The sequence below is a fragment of the Ursus americanus genome, chromosome 19, assembly GCF_024610735.1.
Source record: "Ursus americanus isolate L20-20 chromosome 19, mUrsAme1.1.p, whole genome shotgun sequence".
NCBI lineage: Eukaryota > Metazoa > Chordata > Mammalia > Carnivora > Ursidae > Ursus > Ursus americanus.
Window position 1 is genome coordinate 26,826,559 of NC_142145.1, and position 21,220 is coordinate 26,847,778.

At 41.5% G+C, this 21,220-nt stretch overlaps 1 protein-coding gene across 3 annotated transcripts in view; it reads left to right on the forward strand.

The window, feature by feature from the left end:
* EPG5 (ectopic P-granules 5 autophagy tethering factor) overlaps positions 1–21,220 on the forward strand; it is a 102,324-nt gene that overhangs the window by 17,005 nt on the left and 64,099 nt on the right. For 2 of the 3 annotated variants that reach the window (XM_045789985.2, XM_045789986.2), the window contains exons 6-14: positions 212–285; positions 2,227–2,332; positions 4,373–4,487; positions 5,133–5,283; positions 8,405–8,560; positions 12,295–12,452; positions 13,532–13,686; positions 15,759–15,899; positions 20,715–20,879. In XM_045789985.2, the coding sequence (XP_045645941.1) occupies positions 212–285; positions 2,227–2,332; positions 4,373–4,487; positions 5,133–5,283; positions 8,405–8,560; positions 12,295–12,452; positions 13,532–13,686; positions 15,759–15,899; positions 20,715–20,879 (1,221 nt within the window). The remainder of the gene's footprint in view (positions 1–211; positions 286–2,226; positions 2,333–4,372; positions 4,488–5,132; positions 5,284–8,404; positions 8,561–12,294; positions 12,453–13,531; positions 13,687–15,758; positions 15,900–20,714; positions 20,880–21,220) is intronic. The other variant, XM_087869850.1, reaches the window with a different exon arrangement.

The window sequence follows — 21,220 nt, forward strand, 5'->3', positions numbered from 1 at the left end:
GTCGAAGTCAACTGCTCAGCTCGCGCTGCTCTGAGTCCAGCTGAAGCGGGACTGCCAGGTAACCCAGAGCCGCGCGCTCACTCTTGTGGATTACGAGCCAGTTCCATCTTTGTTTTCGTAACTGCTCCCTTTGTCAATGCTGGTGAACTAAGATTATGGCTACTTGGGTTGTTGGTTTTCTACAGTATGCCTTTTCCTTTTCTGATTTCAGATCAAAGTGTTGAATAACCCATCAGGGGTCTTTCATTTTATGCAGTCCCTTGCCCTGCTAATGTCTCCTGTCAAGTAAGTGCAGAAGAGCTTTATGAAGTAGAAATTGAAATGCTTCTTTCTACTAAAGGATTGGTCCTAAACTGCATAGATCCAAAGAACTGCTAAGGGAAGTGTCCGCATCCCAGAATTTAATATTTGGGTTTTCTTTAGGTTGGGTACCCTTTGTTCCCAGGTGACCTTATTAACTGCACATGTATAAACAATTAAGCTTTTTTGGGTCCCCCTTTTCAGTGGGTTTGCCTCTCCTGTCATATATGTCATTGTGAAAGGTAGTGTGGAGAGGCAAGAAAGATCATCTTTTCCTTAGAAGAAGACATGTAGTAGAGAGGGGAAAGAGCGCAGAGATCTGAGTGCTCTCTTGGGAAGCTGCGATCAGCACGCTAGCACTGGAGAAGCTGAAGAGAGGACGTGGGGCTGTGAGAGAAGGTTCCAGGTGCATGAGCTGGGTTGCAAGAATGGGGCGGATCTCAGTAAGAAGCACCAGGCAGGGCACTCTGGTGGGGAGAAGAGGCAGTGGCCCAGAGTACAGGTACAGATAGATGGCTGTGCGGAGGACAGGAAGGAGATCAGCTTGATCGGAGTGAAGGACTGCGTGGGAGATGGTCATACAGTGAATAACTACAGCGACTTGGATTATAGAAGGTTTTGACATTAAGACAATGGGATCCAGATTTGATATGGTCTGGCCCTGTAGCAGTTGAGGGCTTTCGAATAAAGGTAAAAGTCATATCAAAGAAGGTTAGGATTGACTAAAGGCAGAAGAAGATGTGCTTCTGCTTAATTGAATTACAGTTACAGACTTCTGGCTCTGCTGGCTCTGGATCCCAACTCATCATCAAGAGGACATTTCACTGGGGGGAGAAGGCACAGTCTTTGTCTAGGTGACTTTGAGCAGTGTTATTACCACTGGCTCTCGGTCCTGGAAAGCCTGTCTGCCTTGGAGCCTGAGTTGGGATAACGGTGGTGGGAAAGAGGAGGAGGGGAACCTAAAGGTTATCTTCCCAGAAAAAAATTAAGTAGCTGACTAAATAAGGAACTGGTGGGAAAGGAGTGGTTCCGACAGAACTCTGTAGACGTCTCAGCATGAGTGACTGTGAGGACATTGGCACCCTAACAGACCAAAAGGACAGATAGGAGAGTGGTTTTATAAGGATTAAAGTCTGAGGTCATCGAAGCATACAAGTGGACACATAGAAGTGACAGATACCAGTGGACATTTGGAGCTTCAGGATTAGAGCTCCTTGGGTGAAAAGGGCAGCATTAGACCTACAGAACTGGAAGTCATGAGAGAAAGTTCCCGTAACAGGAAGAAATGAATGAATTTTTCAGTCAGGCCAGAGGGGAAGGAACAGGGGACTGAAAACCATGTTGTAGTCTAAGAGAAGAAACTTCTCTGGTTACACCTGCTCATCAGGTCTAGCCAACACCTTGTGAAGTCTGGCCGGCAGGAATTTTCTCCAGTTCTCTCTCTCTGCCTGGCTTCTCCAGCACATGGTAGATAGGATTTTGACTTAAAAATGGTTTTGCATTTAGAAGTACTCTTTTACCCTAAACAAGCTTCCAAGTTACCCACAGATTATCCTTTTATATTCAGTAAAGCCTGTTCCTCAAGTCATGCACTGGCAGCAGTTTGTAAGCCCGGCTGGAGGTGAGGTCCCACAGCAGCCCGTACGTATCGAGGTCCCACGGCGTGCGGGAGCCGTGTCAGCATAACCACTTCTCTGCAGTGACTAGTCACTATCAATGCAGAATCGTCGAGGTCTGCACACCAAAGTTAGTGAGATCTTAGCCGCCTTGAGTTCTCGCCCATTCTCATTTCTTGTGTGCTAATTTAAACCATTTGAAGATTGGGTGGCTGGCTGACTCTTCTGCAGGGTTGAGTAGAAGATCCAGAGTGCATGCATGTGGGCTTTCTACGTTTATGTGATTGGGGCGATCTCCCTTGTCCTTTAGAAACCGGGCGGAGTTCCTGTGCCACATGAAGCCCAGCGAGCTGAAGCCACCCTCCTCGGGGCCTGCGTCGGGGACGTGGACGCTAGTCGATGAAGGAGGAGAAGAGGTAACTTGTTGTGTCTGCGTCATTTTGATTAGTCATTGTCGAGCTCCTCTCACCTGCCGCACTGTCACATCGTCTCTCATTGACTTCTGCCCACAGCCCCATGAGGCGCAGACACTGGTGTGAGAAAACCGAGGTGCAGGCGGGGAAGGATTCTTCCTAGATCGGAAGGTCTCTGGTGGAGCGTCGAGAACCTGTGCTCTGAGCCAGTGTGCTGTGTTGTCGCCTTAGTGTAGGATAGCTTCCTGTGCAGCTGGGAGAATTTGGAACCTGGGAATATTTTCATACGGTGTAAATTTTATATTAGGATTTTCTTTTATGAAGTAACAAGTTCCTGGGCTTGAGATCCCACCAACAGGTAACGTGAGTCTGTATGATAAAGAGCTGGAGCTTACCAAGGTCTTCCTTTAACTCTTACGAATACTTCTTATCCAGGTCTTCTCGTTGGCAAGGTAGAAGATGGTTCTGTATTTGTGTTGAGAATTGAATGATCAAAATCCAATTTCTCAAGATAGTGCTTGTTGATTTTTCTTTCTGCTGTACACAGGATTAGTGTGTCTGCAAGGAATTTTTCCTCCAGCTAGTTATCTGTCCTAGTGCTTTTTTATGGTCCACATCCTGATTTGATGTGCTGTCCAGGGTGGCCAGGGACCAGATTGACTAAGATTCCTTCTTTTTAAAAGAAGTTGACAGTTTGCCGCAGACAGTTCTCAGAACCACAGCCCTGGCAGCTGTGGGGATCATGTCTGTGTATTTACCCAAGTGCTCATTCAGAAACGGGGGGGCCCCCTTCACACTCATTTTACTCTTCACACATCTCTGCTAGAGACGCAGCAGTCACCCTGAAGAGAGCTTCTCAGGAGCTGGTGCAAGTTGGTCTTCTAAAGATTATGATGGAATAGGTTTTCTCCCCCCCAAGAGTATTCTACCCTGAGAGAGAGGTCTTTTCTCTGGTAGGTTTCCTGCATTTACTCCCAGAGGCAGATGATGGTTGGGGACCCTGCAGTGGTGCCTGGCTCCTGGCTAGCACTCACTGACTGTTGAGTGAATTCAAGAGCTTGGGGAGTAGATGAGAACGTTGAGAGTGCTGTTGACTCCGAAAAGGCCGTGGAGAGGAAGGCGCTCTGGACTGTCCACGTTAGCGGCTCCTTGATGCTGGCCGTATTTTAGAGCCACCCCGGCAGCTTGCACATCTTGCTCAGGCCCCACCCAGACATCTGACGTGCAAAAGCCTCCGTGGCGGTTCTAATGTACAGCCAGAGTTGAGAGCTACCGCTTTAAGTAGAGTTTCTGAGGCTTGTTTGGTAGCCATTTAGGACCTAAAATGGGGAGGGGGTGGAATGAGTGGCTTGGGAAATTATGAATGAATTACATTAGTCCCTTGTTGAAATTGAGGTGTTATATTCTTCAGGATGTCTGGATCTTTTTACAGCATTCCCTTTTGAACGTAGTGTATTTTAGGACGCTGACAGCTTGATTTCTCAGATGACTTTAGTGCTCAGTATTAAACAAAAACCCCTGACGGTTTCCCCCATATAATCTCTATGTATGGCCTGTTACTCTCACCTGCTTTAGCGGCACCAGTTGACAACAGAGCTTCGGTTATCTGTAGCAAATGCAAATTACCTCTCCACGAGACAGTTGAATACTACAGTAGGCCTTGATTTTGGGGCAAGAGACTTGTAGCTAAAATAACTTCGACTGAGTATGTGGTTCTTTAATTCATGTTGTCAAAGCGCTGAGCTAAGGTTCCCCACTCTAGAGGAATTTTTTTTATTTAAATCTTCTTTGGGATGGACATTTCTTTGAGAGAATTTCAACCACGGAAGAATGGATATGACCCAGATGCACATAAAATTGTCTCGCAATTTCAGGGGATTTATATCCAGTCCATCTACAGAACTGATAGTAGGAGGAGAAGTCCATAAAGACACATGGACTGTGATGTATCACTTGTGTCTGTGATAATTTAGCTCTTGTAACTCTAGACCATGGTATGCTCTCATCAAATCAGCTGATACCATTTTGCATCTTTTCCCTTAGGATGAAGACCCCGAGACCAGTTGGCTTCTCCTTAATGAAGATGATTTGGTTATCCTTTTATCCCAGTTTCCGTTCCATGAACTCTTTCAACATCTTCTTGGGTTTAAAGCAAAAGGTAGACTGATTTCTTTTGTCATGTGTTATTTGGGATAGTGGCAAGCTCAACACAGGAACTCAGCCTCCAGCCTTCCATCTCGGGCAGGTTCCTGATTCAGGTTCCCTGGTGCCTGGCCATATGGTGCAGACATGGTTGCATCAGATCTCAGTGAGATTTCCTTCCTTTCTCTTGTGATTATAATTTCCCACCTAGTGCTAAAATGCAGAAAGGTCAGCTAGCTTGCACATGACCCAGCTTTTCTTTTTTTAAGATTTTATTTATTTATTTGAGAGAGAGAGAGAGCATGACCAGGGGCGGGGAGGGGCAGAGAGAGAGGGAGAAGGAGAAGCAGACTCCCTGCTGAGCAGGGAGCCCAGGTGGGGCTCGATCCCAGGACCCCGAGACCATGACCCAAGCCGAGGGCAGATGCTTAACCAACTGAGCCACCCAGGCACCCCCACACCGCCCAGCTTGAATATATTGTTTTCATTTTGCACTTTGTCTCAGGTTCCCCATTTCATGGTGACAGAGGAGCCTGAGCATGGGGATTGTTAAGCTTTCTCTGCCTTGGCTTTGTTTCTTCAGTGAGGTGTTTACACCCGTGTTCTTCAGTGTGTTTTCGTAGTAATTATAATTTCTTCATTTTCTCCGATTAACTTCTAGGTGATTATTTACCTGAAACAACAAGACCTCAAGAGATGATGAAAATTTTTGCCTTTGCAAACTCACTGGTGGAGCTTCTGGCTGTGGGATTAGAGACCTTTAATAGGGCACGCTACAGGCAGTTTGTGAAGCGGATTGGTTATATGATCAGGTAATACTGCTGTTGGGACATCTGTTTCTATTTGCCTTTGCCTGGGTCAGACATACATACTGTGAAATTGGCATGATGGACATTCATGTCCGTGTAGTTTCATACACGACCTCTTTCATGATTTATCATAAAAGTAAGAAATTTTTTTTCACCATCTAGCAGATGGGAATTCTATAAATGCTTCCAGTCAGAATATTTGGTTAATTATCTCAAATTTAACTGGCTTGCTAGATAATTGTCCTTGGAGTCCGGGTCCTCTAAGCAGTTGCTGGGTTGAACTTGGCCAGAGAAGCTCAGCTCGGTCAAGGAAAATGGAGCCTTATTGAAGCCTCTCTCCTTTTCCTTGCTCCCTGTTTTCTTCTACCTCCTCACTTTTGCCTGTGCTTTGGTAGCCATGTAGGACCTAAAATGGGGAGGGGGTGGAATGAGTGGCTTGGGAAATTATGAATGAATTACATTAGTCCCTTGTTGAAATTGAGGTGTTACATTCTTCGGGATGTCTGGATCTTTTTACAGCATTCCCTTTTGAACGTAGTGTAGAAGATTGGCAATAGCTCTCTCGTGTCATTGTTTCCCTGTTACTTCTCTTATTTTTTCTTATTCTGATTTTCTGTTAAATACCACTTAAAGAAAGTTGCAAAGACTTCTGTCAGTGGCCACTGTTTTGAACTAGGGGAAGCATTATCATTTATTTGATGGAAATAAATTTAAGCATGAATAAATTTTGAGAACATGTACTGCTCTTTATTGAATTAATTTTGTACCCTCTTTTCTGAGTCACTAATTTTTCTGTCTTTACTGTCATTCCCTCAGCACATCAATATGCTGTTATTTCTTCCAACCTCCCTTCCTTCCACAAAAAGCCTCTAAAACTTCTCCCCTTCCTCAGTTATGTTTCCAAAACAAAATTGATTGTAATTAATTTATTTTTGATATGTATCCATGTGCTTTGTAAAGCCAGGTAAATGATTAAAGGATGCCCTGCAAGGCTGGGGGGTGACTTTTAAGGTCTTGAGAAAACCTTTAGTAGAGGCTGATAAAAACTAGATGGTGGGAGGAAGGATGGCTGGTGACTTGGAGAGTAATGTCTTTAAATCTAAAAGCCCATTTACTTATTATCAGAAGTCCGGACATTCATTTCTGATTCTGCTCCGTAAATAAGGTAAAACCTGTCCTTGTGCTCGTCTATGTGATGTAGGATTGAGTGCCAGGAATATACCTTCTCATTTTATTCTCCCATTAACTCTGTAGGAAAGGCATTGTTATTACTGCTTTAAGGTCAGTAGTCACTCTTTATAATACTTCTGTGTAAATACTTATAGCTGATTATTGTAGTGTGTTATGATTATTCTTTCTTTGTCTTCCATCTTTATTTTTCTTTGTATCTATCACAGATTCTTCTCACACCTTCCATTTGTAGAACAATTTTCTACAAGGTCCTTTTCTTCAGGTCATCTACTGGTTCCAGGTTTTTTCCTCCATTCTTGCTTGAACTCTCCACAGTCACCCCCCCTCCGCACTCCCCGGACAGCTCTTAAGAATGAAGGTTGCTAATGAACTTTGTTCTCCTGATCCAGCGGCCAGTTCTGAGGCTTCCTCCTCCTTCACATCTCTCTCATAGTTTACATAGCTTTCTCAGAGTTGCTCACTTTCTCCTTAAAACATTTTCTTTGCTTGGTTTCCATGATCCCACATTCTCCTGGTTTTTCCTCCCGTTTCCCTGGCTGCTCATTTTATGCTTCCTTGGTTGTTTTCATCCTCACTCCCAAACTTCTTGATGTTGGAGTCTCAGGACTCGGTTTCTGGACCTCTTCTCTCCATTGAAACTTGCTCTTGGGATTTCATCCATTCTCATGTCTTTCAGTATCATTGAAATACTGTTACGATTCTCAGAGTTCTATTTCCAGCGCATGACTCTCTCTTTAGCTTGTAAGCCCAGCTGCCAACTCAGCACCTTCACCTGGATGACTCATGAACATTGTAGTTGATACAGCCGTTGGCCCTCCCTTGTCCCACCTCCCAAGCCACTCCTCCTTGGCCTTCCCGCTTTCAGTAAGTGGCAACTTTATTCTTCTGGTTGCTTGGGCCAGAATACTTGGTGTCATCCCTGACTTTTTACATCCCACATCCAGTCTACCAGCCAATTCTGTCCTCTCCACCTTCAAAACACTGTCTGTCATCAACTCTAAGATGCCACCAATTCTGAAGATGCATTTTGCGTGCCTCTAAGAAAAAATGCTACAAAAATATGGCATGTTATCAACTTGATACACATTCCCGTTGCAGGGATTACAGTGTGAAAGATGTGTGTCTTTTGAACTGATGAAACATGCCGTTTCCAGAAACCAGCTGCTTCTCCCCACTGTCACTGCTACCACCGTAGTTCATTCTCAGATATTTCTCCCTAATTATAATTGTAATAATCTCCTGACTTCTCTTCCTGCTTTTGCCCTTCTTCTCCCCTCTGCTGATTCTCACAACAGCCAGTGTTCCCTGTAAATGGTGAGTCAACAGCTTATGTCACTCCTCTGGTCCCAGTCTCATTCAGAGTAAAAGCCAAAGGGTTCACAGTGGCCTGGTCTTCACGGTCTGGTTTCCTGTCACTTTCCTGATTTCCTCTCCAGCCAGTCTCCCTCTCACTCACGTTGCTTTCACATGCCGGCTGCCTTGCTGCTCCTCCAACAATCTGAACACACCTTGGAGCCTTCACACTGGTTGTTCCTTCTACCTGGATGCTCTTCCCTTTGATATCCCTGTGATTTCTTCTGGTCTTTACTTGCACGTCCCTCTTCAGTGAGGCCTTTCCTGCTCCCATCCAGCTCCCTTACTCTGGCCAACTCCAGAGAAACTTTAGTGCCCTCTCCTACTTATTTTCCTCATCATCACTTATGACCGTATGACACATTATACTTTTCACTTTTCTTTAGTGTCTGTTTGCCCTCCACTAAATGTAAGCCGCATAAGGGTAGGGTTTGTCCCCCCACTGAATTCTCTTTAGCGCCTAGAAGATAGTAGGTGTTCCATAAATATATTGAATAAATTAATGCTTCAAATGTCATATAAAGGTGCCAGGATTGAGCGCATTAATGAAAAGTGCCATCTTGCCTTTCCTCCTGCTCAGGATGACCCTTGGTTATGTGAGCGACCATTGGGCACAGTTTGTGGGGCACAGCCGAGGTGTGGCTCTGGCACAGCAGCCCTACTCCGTGGAGAAACTACAGGTTGAATTTGATGAGCTGTTTTTGAGAGCTGTCCTACATGTGCTGAAAGCCAAAAGGTAAGATGTATGATAATTGCTGGGAAATGGCTCCCTGGCTAGTGAGGAAGATTGGTGTGAAAGTCATCGACCACAGTAGATCTCTTATAATAATGTCTAAGTGTATTTCATCTGTTTCTTATCTTGGGCAAATTCGTTGTCTTTAGTTTCCTCATCTGTAGTGGTGACTGAAATGCGCTGTTTAAGGATTCTTTCGATCTTAAAATAACCCGATTCCGAATTCTCAGTTTTGCCGTCCCTGAACTTTCGGGGTAGCCTTGAACGAGCTGTGAATTCTGTTTCCCACCTCAGTGCCTGAGAGAGGCAGAGTAGGTGCTCAGTGCACCGTACAAATAATCTGCCCATTTTATTGTTCAGGTTGTCTTACTGTGAGGATTCTCGTGCGTCCTAGTCCCCCGTCTTGGCTGTGTAAATGCTGTCTTCCGATCACGTTGCCTTTGTTGCTGCTTATAGCCTAGGATACACTTGAGGCGGAGGCAGGGGCACAGTGGCGGCTCCTGCACTGTCTTCCCTGAGCATCTGGCCACGTGTAGGACCAAGTTCTGCCGAGCATGGTGCCCTCCACTAGGAGACATTTGCTGGCCTCCAGCCCACTCATGAACTGCCAGCTTTTCCCCACCTTTGCCTTCTTCTGAGTTGTCTCTGCTCCCTCTTGCCATGGGTCTCTTAGCTTCAGCCCATATTTATTGTGTGTTGTGTAGTGGCTTTGAGTCTTGCCTGCTGTTTACTGTCACCTTGGGCAAGTCACCTAGTCTTTGTCTTCTCACTTTCTCATTTATAAAACGGAGAATGATTCTACCTGTTCATTGACCTCGTGGATATGTTCCCTGGATGAAGTGCAGTAATCTATGGAAATACTTTTTAAATCATGGAGGACTTTTTAGATGTAAGTGGTGGTGGTTCTTTTGTGGTTTCAGATGAAGAATAGAATAACTGCTCTCTTAGAGAACAATCAGAACTCCTTTGACTAAGTCTTAAGCACTTTTAGGCACTCAGAAAGCATGAGTCTAAGATAAATAGAACTTGGGCTTAGAAATTTATTTCTACTCGTTACACTATTTTGTTTGCTCGTTACTGTGTGTGTAAATTCGGTGGTCTCATGATGTGCACCAGATCCTGTGCGGAACCCTGCAGAACAGTCTTCCGTCTCTGATCTGTCACTCGTCTTGTGGCCACTTAGCTGAGATGAAAAGCTCTCACCGTAGTTACCAGCTCCTAGAGTCTGAGCTGGGAACTGTCCTGTAGCAAAATACATGTAATTCACAAAGGTGAAAATCATTTTAAACTTTAAAATATTGAGAACTGTTATTCTTGAGTATAACTTATTTTAGGAGAGAAATTACATGAGAATCAGATGTTTAAAGCCATGACATTTAAATTTATTTGGCACTCCAATAGAAATCTATCTTTTTTTCTTTCTTTTTCTTTCTTTCTTTCTTTCTTTCTTTCTTTCTTTCTTTCTTTCTTTCTTTCTTTCTTTCCTTTTTTTTTTTTTTAAGATTATTTATTTATTTATTCGACAGAGAGACAGCCAGCAAGAGAGGGAACACAAGCAGGGGGAGTGGGAGAGGAAGAAGCAGGCTCCCAGTGGAGGAGCCTGATGTGGGGCTTGATCCCAGAACCCTGGGATCACGCCCTGAGCCTAAGGCAGACGCTTAACGACTGAGCCACCCAGGTTCCCCTCCAATAGAAATTTCTGACAGTGGTTATCCCTCAACCTAAAGCAAAATGAAACCAAAAGACAGGAAAAACCTAAGCCAGACTTACTACATATCTGCCATATGGGGAATTTCGTGGCCTGAAATGCACAGTCCTGTGACATTACTTTTAAGGCCTCTGTAATTTCCTCTCATTGTTTTGGGATAAGTTATGCAAGAGTGTCAGGTCCTATGTGAGGTGTTAGGATAATTATTTAATAAGACAGAAGCTTGGCCCAACTGAACTTAACAGTCTCTTCAACCTTTGCTCAGGAGTCTAGCTATTGCTTTTCAGAATCTAGGTCAGTAGTGGTTTGGGCCACGAGCAGCATGATGGCCCACAGATGGGGGTCAGGCATGTACTGTTTAATTTCTTTTTCTCTTAATAAGCTTTGTTTGTTTGTAATCGGTCAGTTTGTAGGTTTTCCCAACATACAGCAACAGTTTTGAGTGCCTCCCTGTTTTTTTTTAAAGATTTTTTTGAGATAAAATTCACATAACCAAATTTTAATGAGCATTTACTGAGTGCTGATTCTTTTCAAGATACTGGATAATTAAAATATAAAACTCTAGGTTACGTTGTGGTTTCTTCAAAGATGAGCAAAACCTGGTTTCTGCTTTCAAATTGTTGTGGTTTGTATGTGTACGTAAATTTACAGCAACTTGAGGCATTTCTCCCTGTGTGGTTTAAGGAGCACTTGAGTCTGAGTCACCTGGGATGACTAGAACCTGCAAATTCTTGGGCCCAAGCTCTGACCTACAAAATCAGGATCTCTGTAGGCAGGCCTTGGAATCTGCATTTTCCACAAAGTCTCCCATGGGTTTTTTTGTTTGCTTGCTTGTTTGTTTTGGGGAGTAAACCAATAGACGTTTATTAAGTGAAGATACAGAAAAAACTCTTGAGAGTGAGAGGGGTCCTGACCAGGTTGCCACTGAGGACCTTTAGGGTTGGTCTTTCATAGAAAGCTAACCAAGGAACTTAAATCCTTTTAACATCTCTGTTGATATCACCGTTGAGCAAGGACTGTGATAACACCTTCAATGGCTTACTTCATTTTTAGGATCTGGTTATTCTTTGTTGTCACAGGTGATTATCATAAAAAAGACACCCTACCCTACAGGCCTAGGGCAGGGTGGTCCGGTTTGTTCCCTTATCTCTGGTTTCCCCACACCTCCACGTTTTTGGGATTTCCGTGAGCCTGATCACATAGCCCCCATCTATCTCTCCCTACCTAGCCCCGCCTGTCCTTTACTCATTCCTCCCCCCTGGAATAGTCTCCCTGTGATTTTTCTGCCCACTCCAGTGTGAGAACCACTGGTAAAGGGTATGATATCGCCAAAGTCAGGTATAGATGGAGTTCTGAAATAGTGCTGAGGAGGAAATCAGAGGAGGGCTTCACAAGTGGAGAGATGGCCGTTTGGAGGTACGAGGTTCTCGCCAGGCTTGTCCAGGAATGGTCTCATACTCTGAATGCAGCGAGGGCTCTGGTGAGAAACATGGGTCTGAGCTGCATGGTGGAAGCCTTTGAACGTGGGGCTGTGGAGTGTGAATTTCATTCAGTGATGAGTAGGGAGTCCCCGGAGGGTTTTTGATTCTCCTCCCACTCATTGCACGTGTGTCTGTGTGCACACTTGTACCTGCACATAGGCTCAGACACATTCATCCATATCTAAGCACCTCTCTGTCACTCAGGCCTTAAAAAGATCTTTGGTTCAAAACACTGCTCTGCCTTAGTGGCCTTATGTGTAAATTGGGGGTAGTATCAGTAATAATGCTTGCATTGGTTTTAGTGAGGATCGAATGAGATGGGATATATGGTGGGGTGATAAGAACAGTGCCTGGCACGGACTAAGTGCTGTGGGACTGCTGATATTATTGTTACCCATCCTTGAGGTGTTGATGGCCAAAGCATGTTAGAAAAATTGCTGTGTTGTGATTTTAGGACTTTTTTTTCTACCAAAGCAGGTCTGCCTGCTTTCTCAGTGTGGTGAAGTTGACTGATACATGAAATTATTCCTACTCTTTAAAACATGCAGACTTGGCATTTGGCTGTTTATGTCGGAAATGCCCTTTGGGACGCTGTCGGTTCAGATGCTCTGGAAGCTCTTCTACCTCATGCACCAGGTGGAGAGTGGGAATCTGGAGGAGCTCTGCGTCACTCTCCCTCCTGCTGAGTGCAAGAAGCAGCTCCAAGGTACAGCCTGGCCAAAGTATGCAGCATAGAGCTTTCCTTCCCTGTGTGCCTTTGCTCTTCTTGGCTTTATTCCTTTTATTTTTAGAAGGACTAAGAGAATATTTTACTCTGTGTACTCATATATAATAATTTTGAAATTCAAAAATTGCTTTATTGTTTTGACATATTAGAATGATAATTCTGGTTTTCATTATTCTTAAAATGCTCTGGGTAGTAACTTGTTATGATCCCAACTTGGGGATGGGAAATGAAAATTGGGTTGTAAATGCCCCCATGGAGTTATTTTGAAAATACAGGACACTTGATGGACTAGCTTTGATTTCTCAAATGTGTAAACACATGGAAAGAAGTGTAGGATTATTGCCTTCTTTCTGTGAAAATTCCATCAGGGGAATAATTTTTAAACAGATTTTTAAAAATCTTTTCCTCTGTATCTTTGCCTTTGTGACATTTAGTTTTCTGTCACAGATCCCAAAGCTGTTTGTCAGTAGTGTCCCCTAGTAACAGAATGTAAAGTATTACATTACACTGCATCCTCCAAGATGTTGGTAGAACCAACACACTGTATACTGTTTATTACCTTTAGCAGTGCCGCAGTCATGGTTGTAACTAATTCTTGCCCCAGATTTTCATTTATAAGAAAATCTCTTGTTTGGATTGAATGCTGTGTTTGTGCTGAGTGCTTTGCTAGTCGGAGCAGTTTTCATTAGTAAGGTTGTCCTCATTCATTTGGCTGACAGTTACCAAGTTGTTTCAAGTGTGTCTTTGAAGGTGTCTCACCTGGTGACAAAACCCATCACTAGTTACTAGTGTCATTTAATCTTCAACAACCTTTTAAGGCAGGTGGAGAAACTGAGAATTGGAAATGTTAAGTGGCAGCTCTGAGGCTACATTATATGTAGAGTTGGAATTTCGTCTGGCCTTTTTCCTGAAGCCTATAGAAATCCATTCTGGAACAAAGACTCTTAAATATTTTTTAATGTCTTTTAATTTTATATCTTCTTTCTCTCTGGAAGAGTGATTAAAGTGATACATCTTCATTCTTTCCCTATTTTAATTTTCTTGCCCTGAACTTGCAGACCCAGAACACTTTGTGAACTTTGAGAAGTGTCTTTCTTCCATGAACAGCTCGGAAGAGATTTGCCTTCTGACTACATTTGCTCAGATGGCTCAGGCCAGAAGAACCAATGTGGATGAAGACTTCATAAAAATTATTGTTCTGGAGATATATGAGGTTAGAATATTAAGTTTTAGAAATCAGCTAAAAAATGTTTTCTTGGGGATTGTCCATGCGTTGATTCTTTTGGGATTGCTTTACAAAAAAAATATGATGAACTTGTACTGTCCACACTCAGGAAAGGAGATAGAAAATCAAAGGAATATCATTTAGCTATAAGGAGTATTGAAAATATGGATCATACTCATTCCATTTCCCCCTACTGTCTCTTGACATTTGATGCATGAGTTTTGGTGAGGAATAGACAATCTGATGACATAGCCTGACACTTGGGTTTTAACACTGTCTGTTACCCCTTTTCCCCACAACAGTGCCAATAACACAGAGGCCTGCCTCTGAGCCAGTTTATTTATTTATTTTTAAAAAGATTTTATTGATTGATTATGCAAGCAGGGGGAGAGGCAGAGGGTGAGGGAGAGAGAATCTCAAGTAGACTCCCCAGTGAGCATGGAGCCTGACATGGGGCTCGATCCCACAACCCTGAGATCATGACTTGAGCCAAAATCAAGAGTCAGATGCCTGTCTGACTGAGCCACCCAGGCATCCCTTCCAAGCCAGTTTAAATGAGATGGTGGAAAGGATACTGGTGCTCAAGTAGAAGACCTGGGTTTGTTTTAACTGCTAGCAGTTGCCCATCTCACAGCTGAAAAGGTGCCCCACCACTCTGGGCTCAGCTTCCTCAGCTATAAAATGACAGGCTGGGATGAGATCCTTGGCTTCTTCACCTTTTCACTGAGCCATCCCTAAGGGAGGAAGACAGCAGACTCTGGACCCTGAGTGTCTAGAGACATAACCCATATATTTAAAAAGATGCTTTAGGGGCGCCTGGGTGGCGCAGTCGTTAAGCGTCTGCCTTTGGCTCAGGGCGTGATCCCGGCGTTCTGGGATCGAGCCCTGCATCGGGCTCCTCCGCTGGGAGCCTGCTTCTTCCTCTCCCACTCCCCTGCCTGTGTTCCCTCTCTCGCTGGCTGTCTCTCTCTCTCTCTCTGTCAAATAAATAAAATCTTAAAAAGATGCTTTAATTAAAAAAAAAGATGCATATTTTCCACTTAGATTATCATTTATCTGTTTATCTTCATTAGAAAATATTTCTTCCAAACTATTCAAGTAAACTTAAAGTTATGTTTGAGGAAGATTATCTGAGTTTATTACCTTCTCGCTAGTACTCCAGTTTGAGAATGATAGAACTGGATGATCTAAAGTCCTTTTCCAGGATCAGATACTAGGCTATTCCTGTATTTGTATTTTGTACTTAATGCATGAAGTTAAGGCCTAAATCGATCTGGAATTCCAGACTGTCATCATGGTATGAGACTGTTGCAGGGGGTGGGGGAAGGGCTGTTTTCATACACGGTAAGTGGCATTCTCAGTCTTTTGTGAAAGTAAAATTGTGCTCTTGAATGTTTCAAGGGTTTTGGTTAGTACTCAGAGTAAAAATTATATTGTGTGTTATATTCTGATGCTGCTTGTGTGTGTGTGTGTATAACTGTGTGAAATTGAAGCAATACTTAATCTTACAGAGATGCACTCTCACCTTTTTCTATTCTATTCTGTTATTTTTCTGTTCTCTTCTCTTGTGTATTTTAAAAAACCTGCTTGCCATTGGCATCAGTGGAGTGCAGCCTGTACTTTGGAATATGTTGTTTAAGAGGAGTTGGTGAACATTGCTATTTTAGAAGCTCTTGTTGTTGGGGATCTTATTTTGTAGGAGAAAATAGGGATTTCTGTGAAATGCATTCTGATTTTCATCATTTTAGCAATTTTCTCATATTTAAAGAAGTTTTTACACCAAAGGGACTATTTTATAGTTACAGACAGACTTTGGGACATACTTCCTGCTTGGGGTACTTGAAGTCATTGTTACATAGTTGCTTCCCTGCCTCTTCTGACTCCTAGGCTCAGGGTAGACAGTTTGCCCTCCAAAGGTCTATCTTTTTGAACATGGTGCGATCCAAGGCTCAGTGTGAGATTCTTTCTCCTTTACTTGAAAACATCCTAAATGAATTATGGAACTGTGTTTTGACTGGTAATTGACTGAAAGTGCCATCTCCACCTCCTCCCATTTTTAGGTATCTTATGTCACCCTGTCCACCAGAGAGACTTTTTCAAAGGTTGGTCGAGAGCTCTTAGGGGCCATTACAGCTGTTCACCCTGAGATCATTTCTATCCTTTTGGATCGAGTTCAAGACACCATTGACCAGGTGGGAATGGTAAGAACACTGATTTTGTTTTGCTTTTTTTGATCTGTTAAATCCTGCATTCATGGAGCAATGAGAAAAATAGTCAGGTTGTTGGGGATGACAGAGTCATGGGCGCAGCCGGCTGAAGAGAGCACGTACTGTGTCCCAGGCTCTGCCGTTTACCAGACCTGCTTGGGGTTAGCGGCTTCGGACAAAAAGTTGTGATTGTTTCTCTTTAATCTCCTCCAAGCGACTTGCCCACCTCCCTCAATAACAGGTTTTTCTTTTAATTGTAGCCTATAGTTAATAACAGTTTGCATTTCAAAGTTTGTTTGACTCTCATAATTTTTATATTTTATACTTGGAAGAAAACAACCCTGATTAAGAAAGAAGGCCCTATTTATTTACATCAGCCAAAAGCAAAATTAAGAGTGGTCATTTAAGTTGAACAAGACAAATACAGTTTATTTCTGTCATTTGTCACAATCCCTTTTGTAGTCTTTATCAGTGTTAAAAACAGCTGTATTGTGATATAATTCACATGCCATACAGTTCATCTATTTAAAGCATGTAAGTCAGTGGTTTTTAGTATATTCACAGAGTTGTGTAGCCATCACCACTTTCAATTTTAGAACATTTTCATCACCTCAGAAGGAAACCACAAACTCTTTAGCTATTACACTCTGTCCCTCCAACCCCTGTGACCCTAAGCCATCACTAGTCTACCTTCTGTCTCTATAGATTTGACTCTTCGGGACATTTTGTATAAATGGAGTCATGAACTATGTGGTCTGTGACTGGCTTCTTTTACTTAGCGAAGTGTTCTCAGGTTCATCCATGTTGTAGCATGAGTCAGCACTTTACACCTTTTAATGGCCAAATAATATTCCATCGTATGGATACACTGTTTTTAAAAACATACACTTAATGAAGATTTTCTTCATCATCTATAAGAAGGCTATAATGTGTGAGTTTTTCTAATGGCAGGTAGTCATGCATAATAACCTGAAGAGGAACATTTAAAGTACTTTTCTGTATGGTATTTGCAAAGGGCCCTTCTGTCTAATGTCACTGCATTATCCCTGTAGGATAGCTGACTGATAACTGTCATTGCTTCATCACATTCAAGAGTGGGCTAATTCCTGTGAAAGATTGGTTCATGAGACATGTTTTTTCTAAATGAAGGATAAATGATATATCATGCTTTGCTTGGAAGAGTACATGGTACTTTTTTTTTTACATTAAAAAATTTAATGGCGGTAAATTATACACAACATAAAATATTCCATTTTAACCCTTTTTAAGTTCAGTGACATAAGTATATTCACATTGTTTTGCTGCCTACCATCACCATCATCCATCTATAGAATTCTTCATCTTGCAAAACTGGAACTCGGTACCGATTAAACAGTAAGTCCCCATTCCCTCCATCCTCCACCTTCCAGCCCTGGCAACCAACATTCTCCTTTCTCTCTCTATGAGTTTGACTGCTCTAGGTACCTCATATAAGTGAAACCATCCAGTATTTATCATTTTGTGATTGGCTTACTTCATTTAACATATTGTCAATGTGTATGCATGTCATAGCACGTGTCAGAATTTCCTTCCTTCTTAAGCCAGAATAATATTCTATTATATGTATAGACCACATTTTGTTTATCTGTTCATCTGTTGATGGGCACTCGGATTGCTTCTTCCTTTTGGCTGCTGTAAATGATGCTGCTATGAACACGAGTATACATCTGTCTCTTTGAGACCGTGCTTTCGATTCTTTTGGGGATATACCCAGAAGTAGAATTGCTGGAACATAGGATAATTCTATTTTTCATTTTCTGAGGCACCACCATACTGTTTTCCATGTGGCAGTGGTAATTTTTAAGAAAAGCATTGTATCCCACTGTGATGTGATCATATTGAGATGAAAGGCCTTTTATATGCCATATACAGGAGCATGTTTTTGTTTGCTCAGTTTTGAGTGATTATCTAATGGAATGAGTCCCAAAGAAATATACATGGAGGGGGTCATGAGATTCTTTCCATTTGATTGAGCCCATCACCATATTCTCTTAAGTGTTTTTCTGGTTTTGGCTACACTTACATTTTAAATTCGGTCATAATACTTCAAGTAGTAAACTGTGCCCAGAGATAATGTTTAACTTAACTGTAAAAATTGGGACCATAAGGTTTTTAGAGCACATCTTCTAAAATATGCGTCCATTCTCTGTTTATACCTGTAGTTCTTTTGTGCTCTATGAACTTGCTGACATTTTTGGAGGAATTTGTTCAAAGCCTCTGTGCCTTTAGATGAATAGGATAGCTTTGAATATTTTTGTTGTCATCTTGGGATAATCAGGAATCAGATGTAGCCCCAGAGCCTGGGAATGGTCTGTGGGCTCTAAACTGTTCTAGTTTTCAAATGTTGAACCATTATTGTTCACTGGAATAAAAGCCACTTGATCATGGTGTATTAGTCTTGATATATGTTGATAGATTCAGTTTGATAATATTTTTTGTTGAGGATTTTTACGTGTATATTCACGAGAGGTATTGATCATCTATAGTTTTATTGTTATATCTTTGTTAGGTTCTGATTTTAGGGTTATGTTGTCCTTATCATTTGAGTTAAGAAGCATTCCTTCCTCTTCTATTTTTTTAAAAGAGTTTTTTAAGATTGTTATTAATTCTAACTTGACTCCTTGGTGGAGTTTACCAATGAAATCATCTGGCCCTAGAGTTTCTTTGTAGAAAACCCTTTGATAACAGTTTGCATTTTTAAAATAAATATAAGGTTGTTCAGATTTTTATTTTTCCTTAGTTTTGGTAAGTTATGTTTTTAAAGGCATTTTCCCATTTCATCTAACTAGTTGAATTTTTCGGCATAGAGTTTTTGGTAATATTCCCTTGTAACTTTTTAATGTCCCTGGGTCTTTCATGATAGCCACACTTTGATTTTTGGTGGACAGATACATGCTATACCATTATTTTAACTAGCAGGGATAGTTGTTTTCTGGACAAATCTCATTGTTATACTCATTGTTCTAGAACCATTATTTCGCCCTTTCTTTCAGATTCTCACCGGGTAAAGTAGGATTTTTCCATCTTTAAAATTACTGTTTTACTATTTAATTCAGAATATTCAAGACCTATATTAACAAGTCCTCATGAAAATTTATGTGAGTGCACACACACACAAAGGAAAGATTTCTTTAAAATTTATTTTTTCTATTATTCTTTCACATTTTGTTTTGCCTCTCATTGGAGCAGTGCAGGAACCTGAGAAATACTAGTATGTATATTGTAGATCTGTGTTGTGCAATATAGTAACCACTAGGTACATATAACTGTAGAGTCCTTGAAAGATGGCTAGTCCAAATTGAGATGTGCTGTAAGTGTAAACTCCTCGCTGGGTTTCCAAGACTTTGTGTGAACAAAGTACTCTTTGTAACATGTCTCAATAGTTTTGTGTAATGATTACGTGTTGCTAATGTATTGGATATATTGGATTAAATGAAATATATTATTAAACATAATTTTACTTGTTTCATTTAACTCTTAAAAATGTGGCTATTAGAAAAATTAAAATTACATCTGTGGCTTGCATTATATTTCCGCTGGATAGCACTGTTCTAGACATTATAAAATGGATTGCTCTTCTGATCATTCTCCCTTAAAGCAAACTCTGTTGAGTGAACCAAGATTTACCTTAATTTGCACCCATGGGTATGTTATTCAAACAGTGATGCTATAGACTTTTTGTAAACAGTATTTAAAAAACTTTTTTATTATGGGGGTGCCTGGGTGGCGCAGTCGTTAAGCGTCTGCCTTCCGCTCAGGGCGTGATCCCGGCGTTCCGGGATCGAGCCCCACATTAGGTTCCTCCACTAGGAGCCTGCTTCTTTCTCTCCCACTCCCCCTGCTTGTGTTCCCTCTCTCGCTGGCTGTCTCTGTCAAATAAATAAATAAAATCTTAAAAAAAAAAAACAACTTTTTTATTAATAGAATCTTTCAAATCTTTATAAAAGAGAGACTAGGGTAATGGATCCCTGTGTGCTCATCATCCAGCTTCAACAGTTACCCACTCTTGGTTGATCTTGTTTCCTCTTTACCTCCATCCACTCCTTGTCCCTCCTCCCCAGATTGCTCGGAAGCTAACAAATATCTTTTCAAATGCCACAGAAGAAACAATTACTTTTTTTATAGTTGACATGCAATATTTTATTCGTTTCAGGTGTACAACATAGTGATTTGACAATTGCGTACATTATGAAATGCTCACCACGATAAGTGTAGTCACCATCTGTCGTTATACAAAGTTATTACAATATCATTGACCGTAATCCCTATGCTGTACTCCTCATCCCTGTGACTTGTTTATTTTATAACTGGAAATTTGTACCTTTTTCACCCATCCCCATACTTCCCTCCCCTCTGGCAACTACCAGTTTGTTCTCTGTATTTGAGTCTATTTCTGGTTTTTGTTTATTTAAGTCATTATTTAAAGTGCTTAATCTTTTTGTAAAATGAACAACTATCTCCTCATTTATCATGGCTTTAAATTTGGGTCTTGGTGTTCTTAAATGGTTTTCTTAAATGGAAGTGTACCAATTTATATATAACAAAGGATTATTGAACTTTGCAAGGGATAGCAAAATGTGCTTTTGGTGTATCATTAGTTTTAATATTTATTTCATTTGGTTGTCCATGATGTCCATTTCATTTGTCTAAAAAGCAAACAAAGCCCCACGTCTTTTGGAAAAAATTTTTGCAAGCAGTTTAATATAATATTATAGTAATACAGGATTGTCCTTCTGTTTCAATCCTAATTATCATTTTCTTTTAAATAAGGTTTCTTTATACTTGTTCAAAGAACTGCCTTTGTATCTCTGGCGACCATCTGCCTCTGAGATAGCTGTGATTCGGGATTGGTTATTGAATTATAACCTGACAATGGTGAAGAATAAATTGGCCTGCGTTATTCTAGAAGGACTGAATTGGGGATTTGGTGAACAGGTATGTGTTAAAACCATTCTCTAGAGACTGAGTTCTACACTCATCAGTTTTAAAGAAATGTTTTCTCAAAACATAAACATTTCCAATTATCATTTGCAAGGTCTGCAAATTCTTTTAGCTGTGTCAGAGTTTAGGATCTTTTCTTTGATTCTGTTTTGCAGAGTGACCATCCTTTAAATGAAGATAAATTGTTCCACAGTAAAAATTCTTCTCTTTTTCCTTACACCATTTGTATCTGTTGTGTTATCTTTAGTTATTTACTGAAGTTCCTCCTATTTGCCTCTCCTGCCTCTGGTCCCTCTTCCTCCTGGATTTTGTCTCGCATGTCACTGCTAGATTTG